At 43.1% G+C, this 23990-nt stretch overlaps 1 protein-coding gene across 19 annotated transcripts in view; it reads right to left on the bottom strand.

Annotated features, from left to right (window-relative positions):
• Positions 1-23990, bottom strand: part of PCDH15 (protocadherin related 15) — a 642855-nt gene that overhangs the window by 97568 nt on the left and 521297 nt on the right. For all 19 annotated transcript variants that reach the window (XM_077183412.1, XM_077183413.1, XM_077183407.1 and 16 more), the window contains 3 exons: positions 21565-21644; positions 20588-20681; positions 10099-10227 (listed from right to left, as the gene is read on the bottom strand). In XM_077183412.1, the coding sequence (XP_077039527.1) occupies positions 10099-10227; positions 20588-20681; positions 21565-21644 (303 nt within the window). The remainder of the gene's footprint in view (positions 1-10098; positions 10228-20587; positions 20682-21564; positions 21645-23990) is intronic.

Raw genomic sequence — 23990 nt, 5'->3', positions numbered from 1 at the left:
ACTGGTGAAGAATTAACATTTTTATCAGTGTAAACTTGAAAAGAGATTATGTTCTCTCTATGGATAAGAAAGAAAAAGAGTTTAATCTGTTTCCTAAAAGAATCCTGTCTCAAGGGTGCACAACTGTTCCCAGATGGAAATAATTTCCCAGAGCCTGTCAGAGCCTGTGGGAAGCAGCTCCTCGGACAAGGACTTGGTGTTGGTGAGGACACTCTCTGTCCCTCTTTGTAGTCATCATTTTGTACCAAAATGGACAACTTTAACCCCAATTTCATCCCCAGATCTGTCACCAACAGGTACAAGAATTGCCAGGAAGTGAGGAGATGTGGAAAATGGGGAGCTTTCAGGAAGTTTTGCTTCAAAAAACCAGCCCTGGTTGAATTTATCCAGACCCTGACAACATGAACCAGTAACATCCCAATAAATTTAATCCCATTTGGTCATTACCAACACTGGGCTGAATTCTCTGAGTGAACAGGTACATAAGTGGGGGGAAGCCAGGAAACAGTTCATTCCCATATCACCTGAACCCTAAAGAAAGTCCCAAAGCCAAGGAGAAAATAGGAGGACTACAAAGAGGCAAGAACAGATTCCTGTGCTCACTAAAGGCTTTCCACCACAACTCATCCCCAGTGATTTCCACAAAAATATGGTGAGAGACCTGAAGTTTTGGTAGGTAAAGGGCCACCAGATGACAGCAGACCCTAAAAGGAGCTGCAGATGTATTCACAGGCAGAAGACTCTGCCTTGCAGAGGTTGCTCCTACCTGACATGAGGCAGCAGAAGCAGCAGCTGTGATTGCTGGAGGCAACACAATCCTCAAATTGGGGACACAGGCACCACAGAAACTGAGACCAAAAATCCCAAACCAGAATAAAAAAACCCCAAACAACAGGAGAAAACTAACAAAAAGAGATAAATTACAAAAGGAATAGAAGAGATTCCAAGACAGGGCCATAGTGTCATTGCATCTCAAATGCTGGCCCATTTCTACCTTGTCCATCTCACTGAATCATAGAATCCCAGACTGGTTTGGGTTGGAAGGACCTTAAATCCCATCCAGTGCCATCCCTGTCATGGGCAGGGACTCCTGCCACTGTCCCAGGCTGCTCCAGCCTGGCCTTGGGCACTGCCAGGGATGCAGGGGCAGCCCCAGCTGCTCTGGGCACCCTGTGCCAGGGCCTGCCCACCCTCACAGGGAACAATTCCTCATTCCCAATGTCCCATCCAGCCCTGCCCTCTGGCACTGGGAGCCATTCCCTGTGTCCTGTCCCTCCAGTCCCTGTTGCAGGGTCCCTCTCCAGCTCCCCTGTGTCCCTTCAGGCCCTGGCAGGAGCTGTGAGGTCTCCACACACCCTTCCCTTCTCCAGGCTGAGCATTCCCAGCTCTCCCAGCCTGGCTCCAGACCCCTCAGCATCTCCATGGCCTCCTCTGGACCTGCTCCAACAGCTCCATGCCCTCCTTATGCTGGAGGCACCAGTGCTGTGCACAGAATTGCAGGTGGGGCCTCACCTGAGCAGAAGAGAGGGGGAGCATCCCCTCCCTCCACACTGTGGGATCAGCCCAGGACACTTCTCCTGCTGTTTATCCAGAATCAGGAAAAATGTGTCCATGCAAAGAGACAGAGCAAGTACTGCTGATGTTCTGGTGACTCCTCAGATCTCCAGGAGGACTCTTATTTCCATCTCTAATTCATGAAGTACTGCATGACAAAACAAACATGGAAACCTGGGAGTATGAATGCCTCACTACTGTATTTTCCAGAAAATCCATCCCACATTTATTAGAGATGCCATCACCCACAAGGTGACAGCCTTTACCTGATGTGGTAAATTCAGATTTGTGTTACCAGCTCTGCTTCCACATCACCAGCAAACCCTCAGGAATATAAACCAACAGTGTTCCAGAGTAACAAATCATCTCCCTCCATCTCAAACAGCAGGAAAACACAGTCCTGGGAGATGGGAATGACTAAGACACCTCTGAAGGATCATTAACTCTGAAATATAATGACAAGGGCTTGAATGTCAACAATATTCATTATATCATTATCATCCTTTGCAAAAAAACCTCCTATTGTACCCTCAGCTCTTGCTTATGATGGTGACAGGATTTAGGCAGGTTAATTGAGGATTTGTGCCTGAAATTTTGGAGCTGGAAAACAGCAAAACAAGGTTACTACTCCAAAGGTGACTACTCCAAATCAGAGACAAGCATGGTGGGTATCTGTAGGAATGTGCTTTTTGTTGACAGAGTGACAAAACTAACTTTTGTCTTTTTAAAAAGGAAATAAGCTCAGAAGTTTTTTCTTTGATTAGGTGAAAAAGGCATTTCATAGGCTTGGGGAACTTCACTTCAAATTTAAGAATAGCTAATTGGACAGGAACCAAAAAGTCTCACTTGAGCAATTCACTATTTCTGGTATCCCCCTTTCCTGAAGGCTGAAACATTTCTTAGGGACCACTCTGCCACAAAACCAGCTTCCTTCAGTTGAAATTTCCCTTCTTCAGGGCCAAAAGTTCCCCACAATCCCTACCCAAGCCAATCAAACTCCTGATTTTGGACAGCTCCCCCAGTATTCCACAGCTCAAGGCAGGAATTGTGCTGGAGGATCCAAGTGATGCTGTTGGTGAGAATTATAGTTCTCGTGGCAGATAACATGATTCTTTTATACTAGGGGTTTAATAGGTTTATTATTGAGGGTTTAATGGGTTTATTACTCTGGGTTGGAAGTATTCCCAAGCCCCTCATTTGTGTTAAACAGCAAATCAAGTGTGGGTGGGAGTGTTAGATTGGATTTTGGACTTGTTTTGCAGGGAGATTACAGTTTGTGCCCACAGGACAAAATTAACATCTCCCAGATGCAGTCAGAGGCCACAGATATCTGAAATGTGCCTGACCTCTTTGTCATAAACCAAATATCTGTAAGTATTTTAAGGAGGGAACATCAGTCATCCATAAAAGTTTGGACTTTCCTTCTTTCCTAAAGTTCAGAAAGGCTTTTCCTCTCTTTTGCTGCTTCTTGCCAGCTTTTACACAGCCTTTCACTTTTTAAATCTTCTTAGATGGATGAAGCAGCTCTTCTGGGAGGAAAGGCTGGGCAAAACTGGGATTATTCAGCCTGGAGAGGAGAAGCTCTGGGGTGACCAAATTGTGGCCTTGCAGTGCTGAAGGAGCTGCAGGAAACATGGAGAGGGGCTGGGGACAAGGGATGGAGGGACAGGACACAGGGAATGGCTCCCAGTGCCAGAGGGCAGGGCTGGATGGGATATTGGGAATGAGGAATTGTTCCCTGGCAGGGTGGGCAGGCCCTGGCACAGGGTGCCCAGAGCAGCTGGGGCTGCCCCTGCATCCCTGGCAGTGCCCAAGGCCAGGCTGGAGCAGCCTGGGACAGTGGAAGGTGTCCCTGCCATGGCAGGGGTGGGAATGGATGGGCTTTAATGTCCCTTCCCACCCAACCCAATCTTTGATTTTGGCTGTCTTGCTATTTCAGGGCAAATTCTGCTTCTTTGTGACCCAAGTGCACACATATCCTTTGGAAAAACCCTGCAGGTTTTGTGGATATCCTCCAGGAACTTCATCATCCTACTGAACTCCCAGGTCATGGCAGCTTATCCTTCACTCCACTCAGAGCAGGATAAAGGAAACACCCTGTAAATTTTCAAATATTGGCATAATTTTCAAACACTGTCCTATTTTTAGGCATTCCACAAGCCAGAAGAACCCTGGGTGATTACTTCCATGGTCTCTGCCAATTCCAGAGTACCTGGAGGGTTAATTCCAAAACCAATTAAATGTGCTTCCAAACAAAACTGCACATTAAGAGCAGTTAAACCCCAAGAGCAAATATAAATGAAAAGAAATGAAAATCCAAAAGCTCATGGCTACAAACCTATCACTGGATGGGCTGGTGAACCCCCTACATGAGTAAATCACATTTTAATGCTTCACAGCTTCAACCAGCCCAGCTTTCTTCAGGCTGGCACACAACAAAATCCTAACCTTAGAGACCAGGTTGTCCTTAAAGGATGATTAAAAATTTGGGGGTTTGATGAGTGTGTTCTTTGGCAATGATACCATCAAGAGATTAAACCAATGCATTTGCACACTAGAAAAAACCAAAACACCAAAAAGCCCTCCCAAAACAAAAACTTTCTAAATCACGGATGGAAAATACTGTTTAAACTCTGCACATTTAGCTGGGCTCCCAAATATTTCTCTGAAGTTATTGTTTGGAATTTCTCTTGACTTGGAGTTGGAAGCAACTTTAAAGCCCATCCAGTGCCACCCCTGCCATGGTCAGGGACACCTTCCACTGTCCCAGGCTGCTCCAAGCCCTGTCCAGCCTGGCCTTGGGCACTGCCAGGGATGGGAATCAGGCATCAAAACCCTAAAAGGGCATGAACCAGAAACATGAAATCACTGATTCAGAAGATTTAGTTTGGTGTCAAGCCAAAAGAGATAACAGGGCTTAAAGGCATCCCAAAATGTAAAGTGTCAGCAGACAAAACCAAGAATTCCTTTCATGGAAAATCCTTGGACTCTCAACAATCAACTGCCATGAACATGCTGATAACAAATATCAATATTCCCACTGCACTAAAGCACAAATATTATCTGGAGGGCAAAGATGCAGATGAATGCACAAATATAATAAATTTTGGGAACAGGGAAGACAAGAGCACAGCTTTTGAAATCCCTTTTGCTTTAAGAGGCCACGTTATGGGTGGCAAGGAGCTTTCTTAACCTCTTTGAGCTGTGCCCAAGCTGACCTAAGTTCAAGGAACAGTGGAAAAAGATGAGGAACTGTGGCTGCAGCCACTGCTGCCAAATATCCTCCAGGAATTCCCTGGTGCCAGCAGGAAGAGGTAATTTTGTCCAGCACTGATGGTCTAGAATGGAAATAAGCAGCCCAAATCTATAACCCCACCTCTTTCTCCTGATGCCACAGCTTTGGACTTGAGACATCAATCTTGTAAGGGGAATTTGCCTGTTAACAAACATGAAAATCCAGCTAGAAGCACATGAAATTCTTTTGTGACCAGCATCTCCATGAGGATTTTGAGAGAGACAGTGCTGAAAGCCTTATTAAAGTCCTTTTTATCCTCCCTGGGGACAAATTCCTTAATAAACTGAAGGAAATTATACCACCAAGGTTCCCTCCCAATGATCTTGTGATCATCTGACCACTTGTAAGAAACGAAGTCTGAACTTTCTCTGCTTGGAGCTCACCTGCCACACTCTGATTCTCTGATTTTGGGGTCAGATTTGCTTTTTTATGGATTCTGACTCAAATCCCAGCTGCTCCTGTTGGTTTAACATCTATGAGATGAATTCAAACTGCATTGTTAGCCACTGGGTCATGCAGTGAGCAGGGGTCCTGGACTCATTCTGGGTATTTGAGATTTATTTCAGAGCCTTTGATTTTGCTCTTCCCCAAAGGCTTAGGTCCTTTTCTTTCTGTATTGTCCTCTCCTGCCATTAAATCCCCTTTTTTCCTGGATTTTTCCTATCTCTTCCACCTCTAATTTTAATTCCTTTTCCTCCTGGATTGTCCTCTCCTACCAATAAATCTCCCTTTTTTCCTGGTCTTCTCCTTTTTCCTCCACCTCCAATTTTCCTTGAAGTTGCTTTGAAGTCCAGGAAATTTGAGAATTTAATTTCAGGAGCCTGTACCTTTAACACAAACAAAGTGCAATCTGCAGTGCAGGTTTTGGGAAATCACACCCTTCACACCAAAAACAAAGCAGTGGGGATTTAGGAAAACTCAGATTCCTTTCTAGACTTTTCCACAAGATACTGTAATGTAATAAAATCATAGAATCACAGATGCTTTGGGATGGAAAGGACCTTAAAGCTCATCTCATCCCAACCATTCCATGTGCGTGGGCAATAATTCCTCACCAGCATTTTAAGGAGTCTTTTCTGCTTGTAGAAACACAGGAGGAGCTGCTTGTGGGAGATCTCCAGAGGTCATTTAGTCCAACACAACAAGCTTTACCCAACAGCCATGAAATTTAAATTGGGCTTTAGATCCAGGGTTTACTACCTTATGAATTTATTAAATAAAAACAGGAGCACGTAAGAATTCACTGATACTCACGGACAGAAAGCTTTGTTGGGGAATAATTACATTTCATCAGCATTCAGGAGGGCTGGTACAGTACAACCAAATAAATTCCCCCAAATGTTCCCATTTTTTCCAGGAGGAAGAAGAGGTCCAGCCTAAAAATCAACTTTTGTAACTTAAAACCAAGCAGGTGATAGAGACATCACACACTGCAAACTGCTCTCATTACTGGAATTAATTTATCCTGTTTCCATTTTAGGGACCATCCAAGGGCCAGTGATACTTGAGCACATAATTCTTTATCCCCATTTTCCATCTCACTTCCATCCCTGTTGCTCTCTCTCCTTGATAGCAACACGTTCATGCTGGAGTTCTCACACAGTGCTGATCAATGACACCAAAGTATCCAACAACAAGTGAATTATGGGCTTGGGTGAAAGAATCTGAATATAAATAAAACCCCAAATGAATAAAAACTTCTGTCAAGGGATGCCTTTCCTCTCCAGGGCCCTATCAGCTCAACAGTTTTTTATTTAACCCCAGGCTGCTTTTTTAGAGTCTGCAACCAAACTGCTGGGGACTGTCTCCCCCTGCCCAAGGCTGTGAACATGCCTGTAAATCAATATATTGATCCCTTTCCTAAGTGTCATTCCATCTTTTCTGCCTCCCATGCCCCTGGGATTGATTAAAGTGCAGTGTACAATGCAGAACATCCTGATGCCCCATGTCCAGCTGGTTTAGACCACAAGGAAATGCCTGAATTTCACTGTGGAGTTTCCAGCTGGAGCTTTTTGGATTCCTGGGGGCCCTTTGTGGAGACTTCCAGCCAGCAGCAGCTGTGCTCCTGCCTTGCTGGGGATCCCCAGGATCAGAGGGGAAGCAGCAGCAGGAGGGAACCCAACCCACCTCTGACTGCCCCAATTTAGAGAACACAGTGTGAAATAAAAGGATTGGAAACACATCTGCTCCACTGGCAGCATTATCCTGTCTGGCTTTTTGTTCTTTTCATCTTCAGGAGGCCCCTGGAGCGCCCACAGGCAGCACTCCTGTGCCAGTGCCTCCTGCAGCTCCAGCTGGCAGCAGAGCAGCTGGAGAGGGAGAGCACTCCCAAGGGTGGATGTTGCCTTCCTGCATGGAATAAATGCTCCAAACTGTGGCATTCACATTCTCTGATAAAATCCCTTCACCCAGGATTTTTCTCCTGGGGAGCTGAGAAGCCTCAGAGAAAAGGAAAACAATTCTTATCTCATTTGCTTCTCCTGTGTTGTGCTCACATGTGGAATGTGTTTGGAGATTGTTTACCCATAGGTGATTGTTTCATTGCATTCTGCTGGGAGTTGTTTTCACTCTCTGGCCAATCAGGGCCAAGCTGTGTCAGGACTCAAGAAAGAGTCACAAGTTTTCATTATTATCTTTTTAGCGTTCAGTAAATGTCTTTTCTGTATTCTTTAGTATAGATAGTATAGTATTCTTTTATATTATATAGTATAATAAAGTAACAAATTAGCCTTCTGAGAACATGGAGTCAAATGCATCATTCCTGCCTTGGTCAGGACATTCCCAGCAAATTCAATACCAAACCCTCCCTCTCCCACAGGAAACCTCTCCCTGCCCTCCTGCTACACCTCCTTAGGAAAGCACCCCAAATATTATCCCAGTCCTTATGGGAATGCATTTCAAAGTCCAGCTTTCCCACTGAAAACAAAGCAGAGCATGGAAATCTCTGGGCTGTGGCAGGAGTTGTTCCTGGGGGTGTTCACATTGATTTATTCCCCCAACTGCTTAAAATCCCCATCCCTGCAAGTGTCCAGGGCCAGCCTGGACAGGGCTCAGAGCAAGCTGGGATGGCGGAAAGCTTCCCTGCCCATGGCAGGCCTGGAATGAGATGAGATTTAAGATCCCTCCCAACCCAAACCACTCTGACAATAGGCCCAGGCACCCAATCCTGATAACAAACCTCCTGAGTCAAAAATCCTGAGGGATCAAAGTGGTTGAGCACCTTTTCCATGTTCTTCCTCACCAGGTTCTCTGCTCCCATGAGCAGCAGGGACAGATCTTGGGTTTTAAGGTAAAAATCTCTTGCTAATTTTTTATTTTTCCCCCAGGTAAAATGGGAAGGTGACATTCCAAAGGGAAAGGGACATGACAAAATCTGTCTTTTTATTTCAAATTCTCTGTATGACTGCGTGCTCTGGTGGATCTTAGGTTTCTGTTTGAAATGAGTAAAAAGTTTTCTGAAAAGCAGCTTTGTTAATCAGTGGGCTAATTCTTGGTAGGGAAAACACACAGCACTATAAGGATTTCTTCTTTTACCAGGCTATTCCCACCTAAAATAGCCCTTTATGTACATTTTATCCACATTAAAGCTTCCATACAAAATTTATTCCCATTAACACCTCTCCCATACCTGCTGTGGTTTTATCTACAGTGAAGCACAACACACCAAAAGCTGTTTCAGTTTTTAAGGAATATCCTCAAACAACACAGCTAGACCCAAACTCTCATCACCATTATTTCAATAACCTCACTGGAGCCAGAAAAAAAAAATTCCAAATGCCCCAATTTCTCTTTTCTATACCCCAGAATGGCATTTCCAATGGATATCCCTACATCAATTTGCAGTTGTGAACATGAGAGAGGAGAAATACACCCAATATTTGGGCTATAAAGAAAAAGCTTTCTCCATCCAGGGATTAACAGGACAGGAGATGACAGAAGCAGTTTCTGTCACTCCAAGTAGGAATAAACTATCCCAAGACCACAATAAATATTTTCATTTCCACACAACTTAGAAATTGCAGTCATTTAGAAGCCAGGGAGCTTCTTGTGGCAATTATTTGTTGTATTTTACAGTTCAGTCACAGCTAAAAATAGAGGCAGGCTCGTGTTTGAGAAGATGATTGAGCCTTGAGGGCCCCAGCAAAGCACAAAATGGATTTGAAGGATATTTGGGACTGATTTGAAATGTTCCACCTGTGCCTTTTAGGATGCAAAATGAAAAACAACCACACAGGAAAGCAATGACAAAAAGCAGAGCAATAATTTAACCATTTTTCAAAACTGACTTAATTGCACCAAGGGATCCAAACTTTGTCCAAGACCAGCTCTGATTTCTTATGAAATAAAATAAGGATGGGAAGGAACATGATTATTATGGGTATTTGGGTTCCCATGGTACCCAAAATGTCCTGATTTCTGAAGCTTCTACTTAAGGAGCTCCCATTTTCTTTTGATATGGTTGCTGCTGGGGAAAAAAAAAAAAAAAAAAAAAAAAAAAAGGCTAATTTTCCACCTAAATTCCTGAAAAATGCTTCCCAATTCCTCTTTTACCTACAGTTCCTGCTGGATCCAACCTTAGTGCAGCAGATATGAGACATTATATTCAACTTCTGGATTGAAAACCCCTCTAATTAATATTTCCTTCTTTCTCTTGAGTCAGGAGAAACAACCATTACCAAAAAAAAAAAAAAAAGTGATGTTTTCTTCAAGAGACTAAATCCTCATCCAGAACACCCCCATGTGTTATAACAATTTACAACTTCAAACCCTCAAATTTACATTATCCCCTATTTTTATGCCAGGTCAGCAATTACTTCACTCAAGAATTTAACTGATTTTCCCCTTAATGGCCTCAAAATTTCCTCTAGGTGTGACAATTTCCTACACCCGGGTGTCACTTGCTCAGCACGTTTGAATTCTATCTCAAAACAAATCATTTAAAAATGTGGCAACACTGTTTTGACCCTGTAAATCTGTTACCAGCAAGATTTACAGTGGAATTTCCCAAAAAAGCAAGCTTTTTAATGTGCTATTTTTAAGTGACAAAGTGTGTTCAATATTTAGCACAGGGAAGAAAACAATTCCAATATTTTTAAACCCCCAAATGCGACTTTGTAGCCACAAATGGAGAGTTTGCATTTCAGCTGAAGATATTTGGATGGGTTTTTGTCTGAGGCACAATTATTTTGTGCTCCTTCCTCATCATCTGCACAGCTTGGATAATAAAATACACAATTTTATTGACTTACCCTTACTTGACCAACAAAAGCATTGGCTTCCTCTTCCTGCACAGAGAGGTTTTTGGGGAGAAACATGTCAAAAACTGGTCCGTTGTCATTGACATCTGTCACCACTATATTGACAGTAGCAGTCGAAGTCTAGGCAGAAAAAGAACATTTTGAAGAAATTCTCTTTATTTTACAGCTTCCCAGGTGAGAACCCTGCTGTTACCTATTGGGCAGAACCACAGGTAAGCAGATAATCAATTTTTTAAACATGTTTTTGTGAAAAGAGAAGTGTTTCAAGTGTTTATTTTGAATTTTTGGAAGACAAAACAAGCCCCAGACTGACTCATATATTAGAGATGCAGGAAAACTATTATTTTATATATATATATATATATATATATATATATATATATATATAATTATTATATTTTATATATAATATATAAATATTATATATTATATAGCAATATTATATTAATATAATATAATATAAATATTATAAATATATAAAATATATATTATTATATTAAAACTATTATTATATTATTATATATATCATATATTAGAGATGCATGAAAATCAGTTAGCTTTTAGTTTTTATACAGTACTTTAAGAATTTAAGGAGTATTTGTTGTGAGTGGACGGAAAAATCTGGAAATACCAAAATTTGCCAGAATGTGAAAAGAAAATTACTGATTTATCAACCAAAACACACCGCAGTGATGATTAACTAAGCTGATGAAGTGGCACAATCATCCTGTATCATCCTCCTGCATCATCCTCCCCCCACCCCACCCTGATGTTCTATTTTGCAACCCAATTTTAACATTCCAGGAGGAGGGAACAGCAGAATTAACTGTATTTGATATGAAATGTCAACAAAATATGTCTATGCTACCTATGGAAGTTTTCTCTCCCAATCCAAAATGTGGAGAGGCATTGGCTTGAGTCACATCCCCTTTCTCTGCTCCCATAGACTGAGAGCTCCAGATCAAAACACCACTTTGTTGTATTTATTTTATTGAGTCCAATATATTGAATTTTAAATCAAATCATCCAACTCAGCGTCTTAAAGCTTTCATCTTGTGTGTTCTGATGCTTTGCACCAAATTCCTGTGAGGGAAATTTGGGCCCTCTTGGGGGGCCTGGAGCGTGTCCAGGGCAGGGAATGGAGCTGGGGAAGGGGCTGGAGCCCCAGGAGGGGCTGAGGGAGCTGGGGAAGGGGCTGGAGCCCCAGGAGGGGCTGAGGGAGCTGGGCAGGGGCTGAGCCTGGAGCAAAGGAGGCTCAGGGGGCCCTTGTGGCTCTGCACAACTCCCTGCCAGGAGGGGACAGCCAGGGGGGGCCGGGCTGTGCTGCCAGGGAACAGGGACAGGACAAGGGCAAAGGGCCTCAAGCTGGGCCAGGGGAGGCTCAGCTTGGACAGCAGCAGCAATTTCTGCATGCAAAGGGTGCTCAGGCCTTGGGATAGGTTTAAAAGGGGAGGGTTGGAGCCCCCACACCTGGAAGTGTTTAAAAAGTGAGAGGATGTGGCACTTTACAGTTGTGGTTTAGTTACAAGGTGGTGCCTGGTCACAGGTTGGACTTGATGAACTTGGAGGTCGTTTCCAACCATAAAAATTCCATGATTCCATGAAATGTTTATGACAGGACACTCACAGGGATTACACTGGGCAGATGTGAACCCAGAAGAAATCCTTTTGCTTTAGGAAGAACAAACCTGTTTAAAAGTGGCACCTCACAGGCTTCATAGGGAAACCTGCAACCATCTTCCCTTAACAAAAACCCCCAAACAGCAAAATAAAGAAAAAAACCAAAAAAACCAAAACCAAACAAAACCCTAACCAAAAAGTCTGAATGGAGACCTGCATCTTCTGGTGCTCTACTGGCATCACAATCAGCAATTCCCAGCTCCAGATGCAGCTGCTGTGCTTTCAGTGTCCCAAAAGCTCTCAACATCTGCATAAAGTAACTCCTCACCACTTAAAAAAATTCAAAAATCCAGAGGATTTTGAACCAAGACAGCACAAGGTGCTCCCAGGCTGGCACCTTCTGTTTACTGAGCCCCAGTTATTTGCTAATTGTTCCTGCCATTCCCACATTCCATTTCTAAAAGGAAAATGCACTTTCTGCCTTCTTGTCCAGGCAAAAACCACTCCAGAACGTTTGCTCTGCTGTGATGCACACTGAATGTAAATCAGCTTTTCCAAAGATAACTCAGCTCCATGAAATTCAGGGAAATAAACACCCTCACATTTAATAAACTGAGGCAACATGGTGTTAAATAACAATGGCTTAAGGCAGGAATTCCCATTGGGAAAAGATTTCTTTTCATTCCAGATAATTTTCACGGGCTGTGGTTGATCATCTGCAGCATTTTGTTCTCTTTGAGAGGATTTTATAAGGAGAAAGGGAGGAAGGAAAAGAAACTTTTGGGATTTTTTTTCCCAACTGTTGCCTAAGGATTTTCAGTATTTTTCACATTCCTGGCCATTTTTTACTCATCTTAAGCACCCTCCCTGTCAGCCAACCCATGCAGGTCAGTGCTCCACTTGTCATATTTAAATTTTCACTTCTGAATTTAAAAGGCAAGATTTTTGCAAAGAAATAATATTTTGCAAGGAAAAAAAAAAAAACCCAAAAAAACCCACCACCTTAATGAGATACCAAATAGTAGAATTAATTTGAGAAATTTTATCAAATGCTCCTCTCCCTAAAGTTGTGTTTGTTAAAATGAGATTCTGTAAGAAGACCAACATTTCAAGTAATCCCTGTTTTTATATGAGTCATAGCTTAGAAAATTATCAGCTGTGAATGAATTCAGAAATCACTGTAATAAGACAAATATTTCAAATAATCTTCCTTTTTTATTAACCACAATCTAGCAAATGACCAACAGTGGGTGAAATCACAAGGAGCATTCAAAGCAGACTGGGTTAGCAGCAACCCCCTGGCTTCTCTTCCTTAAAATCAGTAACAAACCCTGAAACTGAGAAAAATGCTTCAAAATCTCCCTATTTCACCCAAATACAGGAGACATTTGTTATCTCACTGCTGTCTCAGCAATGCCCACCTTTACCATGAAGTGAGACTCACCTGTGTGTCTTTGAGGCAGCACTTCTCTCATTAACAGCAGAAAGTGCCGTGATCAAAGATTATTGACCAAAACCAACGTTTTTACATCCCCATTAGATGGCTCCAAAGATTTGTTGAAGCTCCAACCTCAGATTGATGGGCTGTTCTGAAAAAAGCCCTTATTTGACAAACCAGAATGAATTACAGGGGCTCCTCCTGAACTGCAGCACAGAGCAAGGTTGGGAACAACTTCATCAACCCTGCTGGGAATCACGAAAAAGTCACCAGACACTAAAATCCCACTGACTAAATAATCACTGCCCATGTTCAGGGATAAACCAGAGCCTCTTGCCAGCCTGACACTGGATCAGAACATATGGAAAAATGTGGAGACCCTGCCACAGGGTGCCCAGAGCAGCCGTGGCTGCCCCTGGAAGTGTCCAAGGCCAGGCTGGACAGGGCTTGGAGCAACCTGGGATAGTGGAAAGTGTCCCTGCTCATGGCAGGAGGTGGGATTGGGTGGGCTTTGAGGTCACATAAAAATCATGGAATCACAGTTTGTGTTGGAAAGGACCTTAAAGCCCACCCAGAGCCACCCCTGCCATGGCAGGGACACCTCCCACTGTCCCAGGCTGCTCCAGCCTGGCCTTGGGCACTGCCAGGGATGCAGGGGCAGCCCCAGCTGCTCTGGGCACCCTGTGCCAGGGCCTGCCCACCCTGCCAGGGAACAATTCCTCATTCCCAATATCCCATCCAGCCCTGACCTCTGGCACTGGGAAACCATTCCCTGTGTCCTGTCCCTTGTACAGAGTCTCTCTCCACCTTTCCTGTAAAGTGAATTCAGAAATTTCTTAAAGAATTATGAAAAATCACTGAGGTTTGTAGAGGATGCTAAAAGAGGCAGAGAAGCAACAAAAAAAGGTCTTCACAAATAATTAAATACCCCTAAAATTCGTTGAAGAATTGGTTCCCTAAAATAATGAGATACACCTAATTCCCAACTGGTTTTCCGGGGATACTCTTCATGCAAATCCAGCACAGGAAAGTTTGAAAACTGCTTTGCCTGGTTAAAAATGAGGCTTTTTTACAACAGAATCATCAAGCACAGTTTGGGAAGGAATCCTAAAGCTATTCCTGGAAATTTAACCAGGGAAAAAGCCATCTCAGCCTCATATCAGGCATTTCCTATTCATTACTGGAGAAACCCTGCTAACTTCTCTTTTATAATGAACATAAATAAAAGATCCAGAGCAGCAGTTTATATCTTTCTTAGGGGCCCTCAAATATTTCTTACATAGATAATTCTTCCCTAAGCAATAATTGTAAAATTTACATCAGCTGCACAAATTCTAAGGATGCCAGGCCCTGATAAATGTTATGGATGATAAATCTGAAGGAAATTCCACTTTGTTTTTATTTTATTTGTACCCTGTCATTTAAATTGAAGTTGGGAATTGATGAGAGCATTCTATGCCTTGGAGAGGAAACATTCTTGGCTCTGATGCCGAGCAAGTTTAGTAATTTGGACAAACTCTCAGACAAACCTGTCATGTTCAGAGATCAGCAGTTTGCAAATGATACAATTGGAGGCAAAGCCTTCATTTGATCAAAAAAGAAATGGTAAATATTTCTGCTGATCTCCATATCAGGATTTATTGATATTCATCTCAAGAAAACCATATTTGAGTGGGGACAGAATTAACCCTTCTATGATTCCATTTTCAGACCTTCTTCCCTTCCATGAGAAGTTTAACAGAAGTATCTCCCAACCCTCTCCAAGCTATAAAGAGGAAATTTCCTGCTGGACTGCAAAGAAATTTTGGAGAGAAGACCCTGAGGGGAAGGGAAGTGTAATTCTGTAGCTTGTCAATAATTACACTAATGAGAAAAAATCCCAATAAGCCTGGAGATGAGACAAAGAGAAAAACTGTCAAGACTCCAAAATAAAGCCCAAAGGGAAAGCTCCCAAAATGAAAACCTCATACATCACAAAAGAGAACAGAAAATATGGAAAGGAAGAGAAAATCATGGTCATTTAAGGAACATCCTTGACAAATAGAGAGCTTTCTCTTTCTTCTAACAAAAGCCATGTGTATTTATTTCAAACTTCTCCCTCTGAAAGGTAAAGATGGGAATTCTTGCTTTGGAATTGCATCCAAACACACCTCAATTTGTGAACACAAACTGAGCTTGGAATGTGGTTTTTCCTTCACATTCCACTTTGCCCACCTACAACTAAAAGCTCATTACGTGGGAAATAAAAGCATTTTCCTGCCTGCTCAATTAATGCATCCTTAATTGTTTGTTGTGTCGGACTGTTAACGGTGACAGGTTGTGTTTTCCAGGGAAAACCCACAATCCTGTTAATGCTCCAGGTCATAACTCAGAACAACAATAACATGGGAAGCACAGCTGAGCATTTTAAACAATCAGGAGCATTCCAGGGAAGAGTAATGGAAAGGTGGCAGCCAGGCCACCCCATTCCATGGAAAGCCAAGGTGCTGGGTGAGGGCATCAGTGGCTCTGGATTAATTTTGATGGAATTAACAGTCCCCCAAAGTCAAGTGGTGTCACCATGACTGCCACCACACCACATGAATCAGTTAAATCAGCCTTGGGGCTTAGAAAAGAGAAATCTCAATTACTCCATGCCACAGCAGTCTTGACAAAGCTCTCTTAGGCCCTTTGGTAATGACACAGAAAAATGAGCAAGAAAAAATCCGAAAACCCTAAATGGTAATGACACAGAAAAACAAGCAAGAAAAGAATCTAAGACTCTTAAAACCCCCCAGAAATTCAGGTGTGTGGGACCACAGACTTTGCAAATGCAAAAATGAGCTCAACAGCATTGATGATGATGGGGTTTTTTTTTTAAGAATATCAGGGATCAAAAGGAGAGCCAATACCACATTGTATCCTACCCTAAATTCCAGTGGATTTTAGGGCAGGCACAGAGCATTGGCCTGCCCTGGTGGCAGCTGTGGAAGAAGGAGGTCCAAGATGAAGAATCCAGGAATTGGAAAGGAAAGAGCAAGATGTCTTCTCCAGTATGGGAGGAAATGACCTGGAGTTGTGCCAGGGGATGTTTAGCTTAGATATGAAAGAAAATATCTTCACCAAAAGCATTGTGAAATACTGGAACAGCTTCTGAGGAAGTGGTGGAGTCCTCATCCCTGGAAGGAAGTGTTCAAGACACGTGTGGATGTGGCACTTGAGGACATGGTAGTGGTGGAGCTGGTTGATGGTTGGGTTTGATGATCTCAGAGGTCTTTTCCAACTTTAAGGATTCTGGGACATTCCTAACTATGGGAAAGGCATATCCTGAAGAAACACTGCTCCCCACAAGTGTGAGGCTGGGGCTCCTGGACTCACAAGCTCATGTGGGAGGTGTCCTGCTGTCCTCCAAACTCCTGGAGATACCAGAATGGGAAGAAAAATCCATTTTAATGGGTCTCCCTGAGCCAAGAAAGATGCTGTCAGGGCTGGGGACACCTGAGCCTTGCTCAGCTCCATGGTTTTCTGAGGACAAGAGAGCCATCATATTGAGACAGAAAGCTTCCAAAGCAGTCTGGGATAGATTTCTTCCTGTAAGCATCAACAATTTTCAAGCATAGCAATCTTTCCCAGCTGAGGTATTCCAGGATTTTATCACTATTATTTAAAAACTCATGAGCAGAAGTTTTGCCCCTTTGCTTTCATGTTATAATGGCTAAAAATCTTTGTTCACACAGAGTTTGGCTGGGAAATATTGTGGATATTGAAATTCTGGAGTGCTGGCCTCAGTTTCTGAACCAGTATCACTGGGTGAAGCTACAAACACTGAACTTACTCAAGTGAGTATGAAAGACCAATACAAATGTTCCCTTTTCCCCCACTCTGTGAGGGCTTTTTGGTCATCTTTATGCTTGAAAGGTATGGATTAAATAACCACATTTAAATTGTCAGTGCCTGAGGAACCTCAGCTCCTGAGACCTCCTGTGCAACTGGAACTTATCTGGGGATCCTATGACTGCTGTTCACAAAACCAAGCTGCAAAAATGTACAAATGCCAATTATCCATGGTGCAACTGTGGAGGAAAGTTCTGCTGCACTGGGTTTGTGTGGCAAGCTTCTGATAGTGGGGGGTTATAAGACTCCTGAGTCTTTGCTCATATTTTTCTTCCCTGTCCAGCTGAGGAGGGCAGGGGTAGGACAAGGTCAAGCCATCACATCTCACTGAAAAAAAACCCACAACAAATACAACAAAACTCCCTGCACACCAGTAAAGTATTTTCCCTTTGAATGCCTTTCAAATTTAAAAAAAACCCAAGCAAATACAGGAAATAAAATCCAAAAGCTGACTTTAAGTAGGTTTGACTCTAATAGCTGGTTTCATGTTGGATGGAAAGGGATCAGGTTGGATATGTTACCAGCTAAAATATGTTAATGGGATTTAAATGACATTGTACCTGCCTGGGGAATTAATTTTGGATTTCAGGCAAACTGCAAGAAGGCATCTGGTGACATCATCAGTTTTCTGTAGGCATTAATGGAACTGTTCACAAAAAGCAGAGCTGGATGACAAGCAGCAGGTGAATGGGCTTGGGGAGCAGTGGTTTTGTAATTTTAGAATTTTTTCTTTTTTCCTAGAAAGACACTGCTGCTTCCTGCTAAAAACTAGTTTAAAAGCAAAATTGCTCCATGAAATGGAACCACTTGGACTAAGGATTTGTGTCCTCAGAAGGCTTTGGCATGGTACCAACCAGGAACTATGAGGGAGTCCTGACCCTCCTCCAGGAGAAGCCTGTCAAACAGCAGGAGCACATCCAGAAGAGCTGCAAATGGAGGGAATTGTAAAGACACAAGGAAGCCTGGCAAATCAGTCACACCCACTGTTTCCTGGCATGGAAAAGGCCTGGAGATTTAATGGCTTGGTTGAGCTGCCTTGTTTCATCCATTTGTTTGCAAAATGAAAGCCAAGGAGCTTATCCAGCCTTTTTTGTAATCCTGGCAAGCCCAGCTCTCAACCCTTTCCAGCTGCTGGCATCAGGAGCTTTGGTCAACTGAGTCCTATTGCTGGACAATCTTGAGAAGAAAGGTGCCCCACCACTGACAGAAAATATGAACCACAGAAAGCAGCTACAGGCAGGGAAGGGACGGTGACAAAAAACCCCAGCCAGGCAGAGGGAAAATGCTCAAGCTACAGAGCGTGCCCATGTTTCACCCTGAGAGCGATGCACACACAGCTGCAACATTCCAGGGCAAAACATCTGGTATGAAATCACAGAGTCATGGAATCAACACGGCTGGAAAAGATCTCCAGGATTATCAGCTCTGCTCTGTGGCTGATCCTCATGCCAGAGCACTGAGTGCCACCTCCAGCCCTTGCTGGGACACCTCCAGGGATGGGCACTGCAAAGCTCCCTGGGCAGCCTCTGCCAATGGGATTGAGGGAGGAGAGGAGATGAGATATCAGCAGATGGAGTTCTTAAAGTGGATTTTGTTGTTACAACCAGTAACAAGAACTTCAAGAGGTGTTGAACAGCACAGTTCAGGGCCAGCTCTAAAGGAGCCCTCCATGGTATATTTTGGGTGGTTTTTCCAGAGCTGAGCTTCAAACACTGTATCTCAGCTCACATACAACTATTTTCTGCTAAGCACTGTGCCATGATTAACAGGATTTCCTTTCAAAACCCCAACTATCACCTTCAGAATGTTAGAATTAATAAGCTGGCCACTTAATCCCGGGGCAAAGCGAATGAATCTCTCTCTAGATGAAAGGAAAAGGAATGAGCTTTTCAGTCCCCTTTTTTTTACATCCCTGAGAGTATTTCAGGAGCGTAACACAGCCTGAACCAACTTGCAAGTCTTTAATTTACATCTTCAGATTTCCCAGCTGAGAGTTTGAGATCAAAACCACCAAACTCGCAGCTGTGAGAGCAGTTCACGAAGAACAAACCCACAAAAGCTGTAACCAGATTTTTCATGGAAAAGGTGGAGACTCTGATAATTACTCCATGTTGTCACTAAATTGTATAAAGGCTTCCTTGATATTTTTGGGTGTGTGTGGAAATTCTGAGTAAATCCTGAGTAGGAAAGTAAAGATGGTAAGGTAAAGATGCCAAAAAGAGCATGAGATAGAAAAAATGAATGAGATTTTCTTCTGTCACAATGAGAACGGGTCCAAATCCCAGAATTTTCATGATCACTCTATAGCAATGTGTGAAACAGAGACAGCTCTGTTTCAATCTCAAATCCTTCTAGAACAGCCCATTCTTGTTATTTATTAATTATTATTCATATTATTTTAGATCTGCCCTTATACAGAAGGTCAGATGTACAGAGATTTCTCCCCACCTGTGCTACTATTCCATGGCAGAACTGCTGCATTCCCAGCTGCACAATCCAGCTGCAAACTTTCAGGAAAAATAATTCTCTGTCTGATCAATAAACACATATCCTTAAATAGTCCACCATTTTATAATATGAAAATTGAAAAAAAAAAAATCACCATTTTGTTATATTAAACACAAGTGTGAGCAGCAGTTGGTGGGGCTGGTTGTGGGGTCATAGATTGGTGCAAACATACAAGACCTGGAGATAGCTCTTGACAAAAATTGGTTATTTTTGAAAGAGAAGTGGGATTTTTCCAGATTTTTCTGGAGATCTGGACAGTCAGTTGTGGAACAGGGCTGGATAAAGTACAGATCACCAATAAAACTTCCACATCTGGGAGAAGGGAAGAAGAGGACCAGGTATTGAATAGCACAGAGAAGAAACAGAAGATGAACATCTGTAAATACAAAAACCCTTGGCTGTTAAAGAATAACACAAAGCAGCAGCAAAATCCGTCTGTCCATGATCAAGGCAGAGACACACAGGCTTCACCCACACCAACCAAAGGAAAACTCCCAGATTTCAGATAGGTTTGGTCAAGATCCATGGAAAACACACAGTCAGACCACATGGAGGTGGCCAGTGCTGTCCAGCCCCTTCACACTCAGATGCCTCAGGTTTTAGCTTTTATATTTTTCAGATTCTGTGCTGCTTTAGTATGTGGGTCTGGGCTTCACATTAAGGGATGGTGAGTTCTGTGCACAGAGCAGGGAGACAAAACAATTCCTGCTCCAGCTGGGGACCAAGGACAACTGATCCAAATCTCAGGCCCAAGAGCACAAACAATGTGGGCTGAAGAGAGAAAAACAAGGATGGGACTGCATGGGCTAAAGCTGGAATGGGACAATGAACTGCAAGATGCAAATGGAGCAGAACTGATCACAGTGACAGACCCCATGACCAGGTGTCCATTTTGTGACCATTTTGGTTCACCTTGGGTGCAGCCCTGGCTGGGCTCTTGTGCTGCCCAAGGTGGATCCATGGAGGCCTTTTGATAAATCCCTGCTTTATTCTTTAACTCTGATCTAGGTCAGCCTTCCCAAGGCCCCACCAGACACTCACCCCGTCGGGTCTGCCGTCCGAGGCCGTGACGATGAGGATGTAGCGGTCAGTGCTCTCTCTGTCCAGGGGCTTTCCCAAGGACAGCAGGCCAGAGCTGGCAATGAAACAACACCAGGACACGTTAGCAGGACACCTGGGAGAGGTCTGTGAGCACCTGAGCTCCACCACCTTGCTGACACCAAGGCTCCTCCTTGTAGGAGCTTTAGGCTTTCTGTGGGTGAAAGCCAAGAAAAGCCTGGAGCCAATTCCTAATGCCTTCCATTCGGATACAGGCATAATCCTGGATTAAAACATCAGCCTGTCTCAGGAGGTTTGGGTATTTAGAGTCACAATGTTTCCCTCACACCAAATTAGAATTCTTTTGCACCAGGAATTAATAAGCCTCAGGTTACTTCTGTCCCATCATTTATTGTGGGAAGTCAGCTCACTGCCCTCCCTTCCTCCTGCAAGGAAAAGAATACTTTGGATTGCAAATAATAATTAATAACTAATAATAGGTAAAATAGAGGGTGGTGGGCCAGGCACAGACCAATCTGGTGCTTACACTTCATAATTAACCCTCTCTTTCTCACTCTATTTAAGTTGGAATTCAATGTAAGGAAAATACAGTTCTTAAACAATGCTCAAACGGCTTTTCACTACAGGCTAAACCATAACAAGTCAGGAAATTAAAGCAAAAATTGTCCCTGCCATTAGTCAGGAGCTGACAGGTAAAAGGGTTTTAATTAATCCCTGGCCACTCTTTTAAATGGAATCTTTCCACCTCAGTGAGTTTCTCTTACCCAAAGTGTTTAAAATAAATAAACAGTGGCCAGTGACAAAGCCCAGAGTGGAATTTGGCTCACAGAGCTCTCATGAATGGCTGACAGCCCCTGGAAGGAGCAGCTGAAGGTGTCTGAGCACAACCCTTTTCTCTCAGCTCCTCATTTCCTGGGCTGACAAGTTCCAAGCCTGTTTTCCAAGGGTTTTCCACTTACCTCTGAGAGAGATTAAAAACTTGCTGAGGATCTCCATTCTGAATGAGGTATTTGATGGGGTCGCCCTCTCTATCAAAAGCCTTTAGGGAAGGAAAAAAAAGGATAAAAGCAGTCAGTGACAAAGGTTTCTTCTCTTCCCTTCTATGCAGAAACTTGGGAATTAAGTTTTAGGAAAGTTTCCCACAGGGATGACACCGATCCCTGTTTCTAAGGCAACTTTGGTTATTGATGGGCTACTCAAGATAAAGCTGAAGCACATCAGAATTCCTATGCTGTACAGAAATGACAATATCCTGAATGTAGGATAATAATTGCTATTAATTATTAGTAATCATCTGATTATCAAATTACAGCTACATCCAGCAGCACGAGTATGAAATTCAGGCTTTAATAATTTACTTCTATTTTTCTGCAGCTCCACACTGATTATACTGAACTTTCATTTTCCTTTCTTCCCATTTTCCACTTCTTATCAAGATCCCTCTTTCTGTTATTTTATTAGAATCCCAATCTTTGGCTGATGCTCCAGTGAGTTCCAACTGCAGCACTCACCCACCCCAATAATTTGCTTTTTGGGGGTTGAAGATCAGGGTAAGGCCTTTAAGAACAGATATTAATAGCACCAAAATGAGGATATTCCACCTATTAAGTGGGAAAAAAATCTTTCAAAAGTTGAATAAACCACTTTTGATTCCTCTCCTGGTGCCACCCAAGGCCATTTCCTCTGGTCTAGAAGAGAAGAGGCCAACCCCCCCCTTGCTCCTGTCAAGTTGTTGCTGTGGACCACAATCAAAGGCTGCACAGCTTTGAGCTGACCATCACTTTTTGAGATAAAAACCCAAGAAAAATAACAAAAAAACCCAACTCATATGCCCCCTCAAAATTAAGAGCAGAAGCACAAACCATTTAAGTGTGCAGGCAGAGAAGGGAATGCAGTAAGAAAACAACTTGGCTTAGCCAAATAAAAAACAGGAGCTAAGTCAGATAGAAAGGATAAGTACAAAGAAAGAGCAAGAAAAACTGGATGGGGACACAGTCAGAAGTCAAGGCAAAATTGGAACACGAACAGGAGAGAACACAAAGGATAACAAAGAAATGTTTAAATCACAGAAGGAACCTGAGGAGTGGTTTGAAAAGCAGAAGGGATGATTTTGAGAAGGTCAGAGAGGTAAAACTGCCCCATTCCAGCTCCAAACCAAATTAACTGGGGCAAAACTTCAGCTGAGAGCTGGGCAAGAGTCAGGCAGGGAAGATGTTCATGAACAGACCATCCTTGAGTCAGCTGCTGCAATTCAAGCCTGGTGAAGTCCATCCTGGTGTATACAAGGGCTAGAGCAACCTCAAAACCTCAGAGATTTTATTTTTTTTGGGCACTCCCAGAGAACTAAAATGCTGGAAGGCAAATCCAAGGTCTATCCTTCATGGAGGAATGAGCCAGGAAATCACACTGTGATTTCCTGGTGGAGTGCAATTCCCAGAAACCCAAATACCCAAATTATTTGTAAGATGGATGACACAGAACTGAATTTCTCCAGCACACAGGGATGCTGAAGCAAAGTTTAATCTGATGTTCCAACAGGACAACAAGTCCCCTGAACAGGGCAGAAACTGTGGCTCATTAAAGTAGCTGAGCCATGGTGCAAGCTTTTCCTATTGTTTGTTGGGATATTTTCACAAAAGAATTCCAACAGCAGTCTCCAAGTGGAGGGTGGGATTAAGAAAGAATTAAACCCATTATCAAAATGAAGGCCGGGCAATAGTGAGTGGTGCTAGTACTGACTCAGTTCTGCATGGATTTGTACAGCTCTCCCAGCACTGATCAATATTCCCATCCACAACATCACTGACAGACTGGGAAAATTGTTTATAAACTCCATGGGTGGCAGTGAGTGACAGGAAGTGTGGGTGGAATTTGGGTCTCCTTGGCCTGAGGACATGAACAGTCAGGACCCGAGCCAAGAACACAAAATGCTGCAAGCACTGGGGGCAGACCATGCAAGGAGCTGGCATCTCTGAGGGCTGTCCTTGGTCCTGAATCACCACAATCCCATGGTTGCTCCTGTCTTTAGCCCTTTGTGCTCCTTTTGCCTTCCCTGCAGGGCATCCTGCCCTCCCTTCACATTAAGTTGTCTCAGGGGTATCATTACGCTCTGCATTCTCTCATAGCAAGTCAGGGGCTCTCAGAAAGCCAGAAAATCAGACTGTCTGTCATTGATTCAATTTTCTCCTTATCCCCACAGAAAATCATTTAAAAAGGGGAAAAGTTGCTTTGAAAAACTCCTGCTTTGCTTTCTCTAAAAGAAAAGAACACAAAGTTCTTGTGTAGAGAAGAAAACCACCAAAGGCAAGGGAGAAGAGCAACTTATTCCTGATTTTTTCCAGATCAATGGCACAGAGTGATTCCATAAATTGGACACAACAATTCC

This window comes from Agelaius phoeniceus, chromosome 9 (assembly GCF_051311805.1).
Source record: "Agelaius phoeniceus isolate bAgePho1 chromosome 9, bAgePho1.hap1, whole genome shotgun sequence".
NCBI lineage: Eukaryota > Metazoa > Chordata > Aves > Passeriformes > Icteridae > Agelaius > Agelaius phoeniceus.
Note: the sequence above shows the minus strand (reverse complement) of the source record. Positions and strands in the feature narration are given on the sequence as shown.